General features: G+C 40.6%; 2 protein-coding genes across 18 annotated transcripts in view; one reads left to right on the forward strand and one right to left on the reverse strand.

Annotated features, from left to right (window-relative positions):
• Positions 1-969, forward strand: part of LOC135107104 (probable E3 ubiquitin-protein ligase HERC4) — a 79,505-nt gene extending 78,536 nt beyond the window's left edge. For all 10 annotated transcript variants that reach the window (XM_064016801.1, XM_064016803.1, XM_064016800.1 and 7 more), the window contains 2 exons: positions 143-274; positions 728-969. Coding sequence is in view for 4 of the 10 variants with exons in the window: in XM_064016806.1 (XP_063872876.1) it covers positions 143-274; positions 728-931 (336 nt within the window). In the remaining 6 variants the exon portion in view is untranslated. The remainder of the gene's footprint in view (positions 1-142; positions 275-727) is intronic.
• LOC135107106 (Y+L amino acid transporter 2-like) lies at positions 96-8,857 on the reverse strand. 8 transcript variants are annotated; one of them, XR_010271630.1, is made up of 8 exons: positions 8,723-8,857; positions 8,184-8,299; positions 7,143-7,246; positions 5,467-6,029; positions 3,864-3,987; positions 3,300-3,392; positions 787-902; positions 96-566 (listed from the first exon to the last, which is right to left on the reverse strand). XR_010271630.1 is itself a non-coding variant. In XM_064016816.1 (7 exons), the coding sequence occupies exons 4-7, from the start codon at positions 5,493-5,495 to the stop codon at positions 864-866; spliced, it is 285 nt and encodes a 94-aa protein (XP_063872886.1). In that variant the 5' UTR covers positions 5,496-6,029; positions 7,143-7,246; positions 8,184-8,299; positions 8,723-8,857; the 3' UTR covers positions 529-863. The 8 variants fall into 8 exon arrangements, 3 of the variants coding, with proteins under 3 accessions (XP_063872886.1, XP_063872885.1, XP_063872884.1); XR_010271629.1 differs by having other exon boundaries at positions 787-905; XM_064016816.1 differs by having other exon boundaries at positions 529-902.
• Between the last annotated feature and the right edge of the window lie 1,711 nt (positions 8,858-10,568).

The raw sequence follows: 10,568 nt of genomic DNA on the forward strand, positions 1-10,568 counted from the left end.
TGTTTTCACCCAGTCCTCCCCTTCCCACCTCCTCTACTGTCTGTTTTCACCCAGTCCTCCCACACGACACCGCAGGAATGTAAATAAACACACCGTTCACACTAATATCCTTCCGTTTATTGATTTCTGTCGGTGTTTCCAGGGCGAATGTTTCCCAGACCACCCGGTCATACGCACGTTCTGGGAAGTATTTCACAAACTCTCCCTGGAGCAGAAGAAGTTGTTTTTGAAGTTCCTGACGGGCACTGACAGGGTTCCTATTCTGGGCCTGAAGGTAGGTGAGAGACAGAGAGAGAGAGAGAGGGGCTGAGGGGAGTGACTGTGGGGTTTGTCAACATCCTGTGGGGGGATATCCTGTGGGTCTGTGGGAGAGAGAGAGAGAGAGAGAGAGAGAGAGAGAGAGAGAGAGAGAGAGAGAGAGAGAGAGAGAGAGAGAGAGAGTGTCCTCCTTTTCTCTTCCTTCTTGTCCTCCTTCCCTTCCTTCCTTCCTTCCTTCCTTCCTTCCTTCCTTCCTTCTTTCTTGTATCCTCCTCCCTTTCTTCCTTCCTTTCTTCTCAGTCATTCCTCTGAAATATGAATAAATTTATAATAATAATAATAATAATAATAATAATAATAAATTTAATAGTAATTTATTGTATTTTCTCTCACACACACACCAATATTTTCTCCCTCTCTTTCTTTTTCTCTTATAAACTCTCTCTCTCTCTCTCTCTCTCTCTCTCAGGCACTCAAGTTGATGATCCAAAGCACAGCAGACGACAGCTTCCTTCCGGTCGCACACACCTGCATCACCCAGACTGTGGAACGTCTTCGCGTCCTCCGTCCCTCACATCAGGGGGATGGATACCCAGGACGTGAAGTTAACAGCACACCACTGGAGGGGCTCGTTCCCAACCCTCCTGCTAACAATATTAACATAAGTCCATAAAGAATGTATATATATGTATATATATCTTTATATTTATATTTGTGTTGTATCACACCCCTAAAACAGGTTGCACGTGGCAGTGCGCCTTCAGCTGATAATGTACCTTCGGATGATAATGTACCTACCGTATTTGATGGCTCATAAGACGCACGGGCCTCATAAGACGCACCCAGTTCTGGCATGTATTGAAATAGAAAAAAACAAAAATTAACAGATTTAGGCTATCGATATGAAGTCAAGGAATTCAAGCGACATTTGAAGACTCTCACGTGCATTTAGATCACTATTAGATACCAATACTCAGCATTTTAAAAGTTTAATTTATGCTAGCAGCTTACCTTGTTCTTTTTGGGGTTTTGTTGAGGCTGTGATGGCCGTGACATCACAGCCTGGCGTCCCAAAGGTGTGGTATACAGGTAGTGTTTCAGACTAGATACAGTGGAGCTTGGTTGGATTTCTGGAGTCAAATCTTGGTAAGGTTGCGGGCCTTGAAAGCCAGAACTTAATGTTCGGGTTGAGGGTATTGAAAGACAAGATTGAACCAATCCTGCTGACGTGTAAACACAATCTTCTTATTGGTATTTTAGTTGGGGCCATGCAGACTGTGATGTCACAGCCTCTAGTGCCCAAAAGGTGTGGTAAGCAGGGGAGTTTCAGTCTTAATGCGGTTCAGCTGAATGTAAACACTTAACTGCACCTAGCTCTTGGCGGCACCATTAACTGAGGGACTACAGTGATAATAAAATTTTTTCATACCTTATTTTTTAGCATCTTTCACATGTAATTCTTATGCAGTATTTTAGTACATTTTCAAAGCCAAAGGATGTGTAAAAGCATAAGCTATTACATGAATATTATGCAGATCATCACCTCAAGCCAGCCTATCCCATGACACTCAATTCCTTTATAGAAGAAATATTCGTTCTCAAGGTGTATTAGTCTATTTTCATAAAAGAAAAGTTTCTCTAGCTTCAATCTTTTTCATATGTATGCAAAGCAAGAATGTTAAAAAGATAGGTTCAATTTTAATTGTATGAAAGTGTGGCTATTGTCTTACCTCAATCAGTAACGGCGTCACACTCGGTGTCACCGAGTACGTCACGTCGGAGCGCAACCGACCGCGTTTGTTTTGAAAAACGTGGTGCACCATCTCCACCTTGCCAGAACCTTCTCCACAAATCCAACCAGCTCCATCACATCTAGTCTAATATTATAATTGGATACCTCACCTTTGGGGCATCAAAGGCTGTGACATCACAACCTACACTGCCCCAACAAAACTCCAAGAAGAAGTGGTGCATGGTTAAGCAAATTCTTCCTGACTGGTCAAAGTCTATGTGGATTACCAGTAAGTATGAGATACTACACATTGGTACCTTGAAAGAAAGAGCATTTTGTGGCGTACTACCAATCATGACTTTATTTAGTTGTGCAAAGACATCTGTGGTTTGAATTTAGAGCCTCTGTTGGCCGTAGACTTGTAACCTATTACTGCCTCAAAGTTGGACCTTTGCCTCATTGGACGCAGGCTAATTTACTGACCCTTTTTCTGAGGAAAAAAGTAGCGTCTTATGAGCTATCAAATACGGTATATCTAAATTCTTGAATAAAGTGCATTCTCTGTTAAAATAAATAAGATCACTTTAGAATTGAACTCCCATCATCATTAGTGGTTATAACTGAAGCAGGAAATCTCTTAATATAGCAGTGGTATTTTCACCAAACACTACAGCTACTCATATATGACGGAAAACCTGAACGCAGGAATATAACACCAGATGTGAGTATGAGAGAGAGAGAGAGAGAGAGAGAGAGAGAGAGAGAGAGAGAGAGAGAGAGAGAGAGAGAGAGAGAGAGAGAGAGAATTTTATGTTTCTTATAATTGATGGATGACAATGAAAGATAGAAATAGATGTGTTAGTATATGTTCCCTGCATGGACTGCCACATGTAGTGCTGATGGATTCTTTTACAATTTCTCTTAGTTATCTTAATTGAGTTTTGAATTAAGAAAGCCTAAATTCCTCAGGTCAAAAGAGCTAGACAATCCTGAAGTGAAGTAGTATGCATTTGTGGTTAGGATGAGTCAAGTGTATGAGAGGAACAACAGTTAAAGTTTCTCCAGATCCTGATGTTGATGCCTTGCCTTGCCTATCTACCCTGAAGGATAAAACAAACCTTGTATAGAGATAGATAGCCTGAGATGTGTGGATTGTAGTGGGATTTAACTAGTTTTTCCTATCTAAGAGCAGGCGGTCAGGAAGAGTGATGAATCAGCTGGGAAAATTATATATATATTACCTCAACAAACAAAATAGGTGGTGAACAGATGAAAATAGATCTGAAAGGCTAGCAGGAGCAACACCCACCTGGAGGAAGTCATGATGTGCACTGAGAGGGCCACCAGCAAGGGCATCACCCAGCCGCCACTGCCACGGCCCATTAGATTGGTCAGCAAAGGTCTGTCATCAAGGCAACAACAACAACAACAACAACTAAGGTTATGTTCTGTAACACTGACCATTAGCTTGGATAGTGTGTGATAAAATTATTAAAAAACAATGGGGAGAAAATTTAGAAAGGTAAGTAATTTTCATATTATATAATGCTTGAAGTCTGCTGCTGCTAGATAAGCCAAACTTAATATTAATGATAATTCCTGATTATTGTCTTTTCCTCTAACATAAATACACTGTGGTATGCTAATAGGAGAACAGAAATATCTAAGCTATTACAATATAATTGTAAAGTTTAAAGAATGGACTCAAAACACTAGAAAAGTCCGAGCAATGTCTGCTATAATTACATTCTCTATAAAAGTAATATTACTGAATGATCTGACTAACTTATCTATCAACTTGTGCCACAAGTCACATGGTGCCATCAACAACACAATGCAAATTACTCATGGAAGCTGTCAATGGTGTACTCACAACAGCAATGGCATCAGAGGCCAGCATGTCGACAGGGGAGAGCACAGCCAGGCAGGCAACATTGGCCATCGCGTAGACCAGCGTCACCAGTGGCAGGGAGATGTAGATGGCCCGGGACAGGTTACTGTTGGGCAGGGTGTGATGTTAACAGGACTGGTGGTGACTGGTGGTGATATCTGATCATTGAGCTCCTTGTATTTCTCAAAATTATTATTATTATTTTTTTTTTTATGTAGGAAGGATACTGGCCAAGGGCAACAAAAATCTAATAAAATAAAAGCCCACTGAAATGCCAGTCCCATAAAAGGGTCAAAGCAGTGGTCAAAAATTGTGTGGATAAGTGTCTTGAAACCTCCCTCTTGAAGGAATTCAAGTCATAGGAAGGTGGAAATACAGAAGCAGGCAGGGAGTTCCAGAGTTTACCAGAGAAAGGGATGAATGATTGAGAATACTGGTTAACTCTTGCGTTAGAGAGGTGGACAGAATAGGGATGAGAGAAAGAAGAAAGTCTTGTGCAGCGAGGCCGTGGAAGGAGGGGAGGCATGCAGTTAGCAAGATCAGAAGAGCAGTTGGCAATGAAAATAGCGGTACTAATAGGACACAACCTTCACAATGTTGCTCATATTCTAGTGAAGGCTGTTCTTAATTATTTCTTGTGAAGATGTAATATATAGAAAACCTATAATGTGAACACGATATTACTATTTCCTTCACATAAATTTATACAAAAATAGTTATACAGAATCCAAGGAAGGAACAAAAATACTTTATGAGGAAAACTTTATGAGGAAAACTTTATGAAGAAAACTTTATGAGGAAAACTTTGAGAAAAACATTATGAGGAAAACTTTATGAAGAAAACTTTATGAGGAAAACTTTATGAGAAAAACTTTATGCGAAAACTTTATGAGGAAAACTTTATGAGGAAAACTTTATGAGGAAAACTTTGAGGAAAACTTTATGAGGAAAACTTTATGAGGAAAACTTATGAGGAAAACTTTATGAGGAAAACTTTGAGGAAAACTTTATGAGGAAAACTTATGAGGAAAACTTATGAGGAAAACTTTATGAGGAAAACTTTATGAGGAAAACACTGTAACCAATGAAACAATATTTGTCACTCCAACAAAGAAATCAAAATAAAACAAAAACAGAAAGGAAATTTGCATTCATGATACCTTTAAGTGGCATGTTTAATTTGGTACGTAGACATATAGATCATTTGCAAAATATACAAGTCCAAAATGGAAAGAGATGATTCACATATCACAATTTATAGATAACAGATAAAAAGCAAAGGTATATGCTTAAAAAAGATAGACCATTCTGTCACAACTCTACAAAGAAGTATGCTCTTCATTACAAAACAGCAAGAAATTAATCTATCATAAATGAGCGAGGTAAACCTGACTAGAGCTTGAACCCAAATCTGACAACCCAAAAGGACAAGTTTTTACTGCTTGGACCATAAGGGAAGGCACTCACAGTCAGTCCTGCTTTGCCTCGTGTTTGTCTCTTGTCACAGTAAAGGTTGAGCCAAGGCCTACAAACCAGCTGGTGTGAGTGGCAGTGTGGTGCCAAGTGAGGGATAGACAGTACTCACACAAATGGGTTCTTCAGCTCCTCCATCATGAAGTTGAGGTAGTTCCATCCAGCGTAGGAAAATATGCCTGAGTAGAAAGTGAGTGGCAGTGTGGAGTAGAAAGTGAGTGGCAGTGTGGAGCAGAAGTGAGTGGCAGTGTGGAGTAGAAGTGAGTGGCAGTGTGAGTAGAAGTGAGTGGCAGTCGTGGAGTAGAAGTGAGTGGCAGTGTGGAGTAGAAGTGAGTGGCAGTGTGAGTAGAAGTGAGTAGAAGTGAGTGGCAGTGTGAGTAGAAGTGAGTGGCAGTGTGAGAAGTGAGTAGAAGTGAGTGGCAGTGTGGTGCCAAGTGAGTAGAAGTGAGTGGCAGTGTGGTGCCAAGTGAGTAGAAGTGAGTAGAAGTGAGTGGCAGTATGGTGCCAAGAGAGGGAGAGACAGTACTCAGACAAATGGGTTCTTCAGTTCCTCCATCATGAAGTTGAGGTAGTTCCATCCAGTATAGGAAGATATGCCTGAGTAGAAGGAGACAGCTATCTTGCCTGGCTCAGTGCTGGTGCCCTGGAAGGAGTTGTGGAAGTTCCCAGTGTTGCCTGAAAAGTGGAGGTGAAAATTATTATGATGTAGATTTTTTTTTTTGTGTGTGTGTACTTCAGAAAGACTTAAGAATTTTCTAATGTGTTCTGGAACTTGGATTTTTCACATCTTGACTGTAAAGAATCAACAAAAGCACAATAAAGCAAACTTCTATGCATAAAAATGGCTTACTAACAAGATTTAAACAAGGGGTTAAAATAGAAAGCCATAGGAAACATGAACACACATAACTGAAGGCACTAAAAAATTATTAGATTAGTGTGCTATTACATTAACAAGATTTCACAACAGGATCAATAAAACTTGCTATGTGAGATCTCAGACAAATATGATTTTGTTCTATCCCTACAAAAAATAAAGTAAACATCAGTCTTTTAAATATACTTAATAGCTATAGACTCCCCAGAATTAATATGATGTAGACTGACTGACTGGCTGACTGGCTGATGGCATTGCAGTGAAGGGCAATGCTGCTAAAGACTCACTCACTCACTCACTCACTTGTTCAAACACTCACCCATGCAAAGGTGGACAATGCCAGCAAGGATGACAATGGGCAATGCAGCTAAAGACTCATTCACTCACTCACTCACTGCCTCACTTGTTCAAACACTCACCCACGCAAAGGTGGATGATGCCAGCAAGGATGACAATGAGCAATGTAGCTAAAGACACATTCACTCACTCACTCACTCACTCACTTGTTCAAACACTCACCCATGCAAAGGTGGACAATGCCAGCAAGGATGACAATGGGCAATGCAGCTAAAGACTCATTCACTCACTCACTCACTGCCTCACTTGTTCAAACACTCACCCACGCAAAGGTGGATGATGCCAGCAAGGATGACAATGGGCAATGTAGCTAAAGACACATTCACTCACTCACTCACTCACTCACTTGTTCAAACACTCACCCATGCAAAGGTGGACAATGCCAGCAAGGATGACAATGGGCAATGCTACTAAAGACTCATTCACTCACTCACTCACTTGTTCAAACACTCACCCATGCAAAGGTGTACAATGCCAGCAAGGATGACAATGGGCAATGTAGCTAAAGACTCATTCACTCACTCACTCACTGCCTCACTTGTTCAAACACTCACCCATGCAAAGGTGTACAATGCCAGCAAGGATGACAATGGGCAATGCAGCAATCTTGGTCACCATGAAGAAATCCTGCTGCTTGGTGGTGACTCGTACATTCCAGCTTGGATGGGGAGGACACAGTGACAGTCAAATATTAAAACACTACACAACTCTAAATAGAATAAACAAATAACAAACAATGCCTTTCATTATTACAGAGAACCATAATATACATAATATATAAAATCTGTTAAAAGAAACTCTGTATGATGTAATATTTGTAAAAGCGTAAGAACTGGTCAAAACTTTTTTAATGTGTTTTTTGATGGACCACAACCTATAATGGGTATATACTGTATATATTTTTCTTGGTGCAGTAAAAAAATATCTATATATCTAAAGATGAAAAGATGCTGGAATTATAAGAATGAAAAAAAAATAAATAAATATATAAAAATCAATAAATAAATAAAACTGTGTGTGTGTGTGTGTGTGTGTGTGTGTGTGTGTGTGTGTGTGTGTGTGTGTGTGTGTGTGTGTGTGTGTGTGTGTGTGTGTGTGTGTGTGTGTGTTTACCTAGTTGACCTAGTTGTGGTTTATGGGGGGAGTAATCTGATAGTATTCCATCTCTGTATACATCCAGTTTGGTCTTAAAAGCATGGACAGTTATGGCATTAACATCTTCACTGAGTTCATTCCCTTTGTTCACACATCTGTGAGGAAAACTATACTTTTTGATGTCTCTTCAACAGTTCTTCAACTTCTTACTTCTTCAATTTCTTACTGTATCCCCTTGTACTCTGTGTCTAAAGTTATAAAACATTCTTTGTTCATATTTTTCATACCATTTATCATTCTATAGATGTTTATTAAATCCCCTCTCTGTCTCCTATTTTCAAGGATAGGAATTTCCAGCATTCTTAATCTCTCTTCATAGGTCACCTTACTCAACTCCAGAACCATCATAGTGACTACTCTTTGTGTGTGTGTGTGTGTGTGTGTGTGTGTGTGTGTGTGTGTGTGTGTGTGTGTGTGTTCCAGGACACTCACTCACTCACATATGGACAGTGCTGGAATGAGCCGCACAGCATCATCTGGCAGGTCACAGTTGGGGAAGAACGGTTGAATCACATACTTTGCAAAGGCCAGCGGCATGATGGGATTGGTGGTGGGCCTGGAGAGGGACAGAGGCATCATCAGTACACCACACACTACTGAGGAAGACCAAAGCATTAGCAATAAGCCAGTGAACTAAGGAATATGTACAGTTTTGGATCCTTGAATGGGAGGTGAACATTAAGGTTATACAGTGTGCATAGTTATCATGGCATTAAGAAGTACTAAGATCAAGTAAGAGGGACACAGGCACTGTACCACTATAACACATTACAGAGAGAAGGCCAAAGCTTTGATAATATAACAGTGAACTAAGGAATGTGAAATGTTCTACATGAGCATTAAGTTACAGTTTTCAGTGTCAATTTATCACAGCACTAAGTATTTAAGTTCAAGTAAGATATTAGTAAGATGGCAAAACCCTTATGCACTTATAAAGACATGATGGTCACCACTTGAACACTTGCACGACAAACTTAACTTTAACTTTACACAAAGATGAGGTTGGCAGCCCAGAGGAAAAGGAAGGCAGGAAGGGAGCCAAAGCCAGCATTAATGTACGCATAGTCTCCGCCTGATTTTGGTATGGATGTGCCCAGCTCTGCATAGCATAGCGTGCCCACCATCCACATGAAGCCACACATCACCCATACCACCAGCGACATGCCCACGCTGCCTGTCTCCCTCGGCACTCCCTTGGGCAAGATGAAGATGCCTGCAGAGAGAGAGAGAGAGAGAGAGAGAGAGAGAGAGAGAGAGAGAGAGAGAGAGAGAGAGAGAGAGAGAGAGAGAGAGAGAGAGAGAGAGAGAGAGAGAGAGAGAGAGAGAGAGAGAGAGAGAGAGAGAGAGAGAGAGAGAGAGAGAGAGAGAGAGAGAGAGAGAGAGAGAGAGAGAGAGAGAGAGAGAGAGAGAGAGAGAGAGAGAGAGAGAGAGAGAGAGAGAGAGAGAGAGAGAATCACTGAATGATTGACTAAATGTGACTGACTGACCTAACCTAACTTAACCTAACCTAACTTAACATTAACTTAACGTTAGTGACGCATGGTACAATGGCTTATGGTGAAGGTAGACAAGGCCTTCCTGCACCATTAGCACCATAGGGTACAGTGCTGTGGTACTGTAGCACTGAAATATTAAGCACACAAAAAAAAAAAAAAACGATATTATTTTCAGATGAGGGCCAGTTAGGTTAATTTCTTTGGGTACAGTTTTAAGGTACAGTGACACATGGTACAGTGGCTTATGGTGCAGGTAGACAAGGCCTTCCTGCACCATTAGCACCATAGGGTACAGTGGTGTGGTACAGTGACATCAAGAAATTAAGAAAACAAACTGAAGATTCATTCACCTCCCAGACCCAAAGCATACATTCATACACAGGTACAAATCTATATATACAGAGACACATGACAAATATATACATGCATTTTCTATGTATGGGTATTGTATAGGACATGTCATTCCCCTTATGTACGGAGAAATGAAAAAAAAAATTAAAAAAGGCAAATTTGAAAGCAATGTTTTGGCAGGGTGAAGTGGGCACAGTTAACTTGCATTTTTCTCACTACTGCTAAATATCTACAGGTAGTGGGGTAGAAGGTAGATGTATGGATATATAATCTATATATGGACGCGGTATGGAACTATGGATAAGCGCTGATGAGGAGAAACTAGCAAAAATTATAACGAGAGGCCGCCTGATGAGAGGACGGAGATGACACGATCTAACCAATACTATTTCTTGACAGGCTTGGACTATTAAACTGAGACATGAATAGTAAATGTATGTATGTATGAACTATGTATGGTCAGTATATGGGCGTATAAATAAGCGTAGGAGAGGAGAAATTAGCATAAAGGTTAATATTGTCAGTCTGGGATCACAGAGAGAGGGCGGGGGGGAGGATGGAGATGCAGGCATAGGTGACGCTGACTAACACAAACTATCTTATTTAACTACAGACTAGGACTATCGGGCTGGGATGTGAATAGTAGATGTATAAATGAATAATCCACCTATGGGCGTCGTGTGGGCGTGCGGATGGGCGTGAATGAGGAGAAACAAGGAAAAAAAAAAGAATGGCACCGATGTTTTGGGGAGGAGGCGGGGAAAGGAAGGAAAAATATGGAAAGATTATCTTGTTATTTTTCCTACTACAGACACATTTTTACATACACAGAAAGTCAGGGTACATGTATCAATGTATAATCTATGTATGGACGCAGTATAGATGTATAAATAAGCGTAGCAAGGAAGAAATAAGCAAAAATGTTAGCGACAAGGCGGATGTTTGGGGTCGGATGATGGGAGAGGAGGGGTCCGAACA

This window comes from Scylla paramamosain, chromosome 14 (assembly GCF_035594125.1).
Source record: "Scylla paramamosain isolate STU-SP2022 chromosome 14, ASM3559412v1, whole genome shotgun sequence".
Lineage (NCBI taxonomy): Eukaryota > Metazoa > Arthropoda > Malacostraca > Decapoda > Portunidae > Scylla > Scylla paramamosain.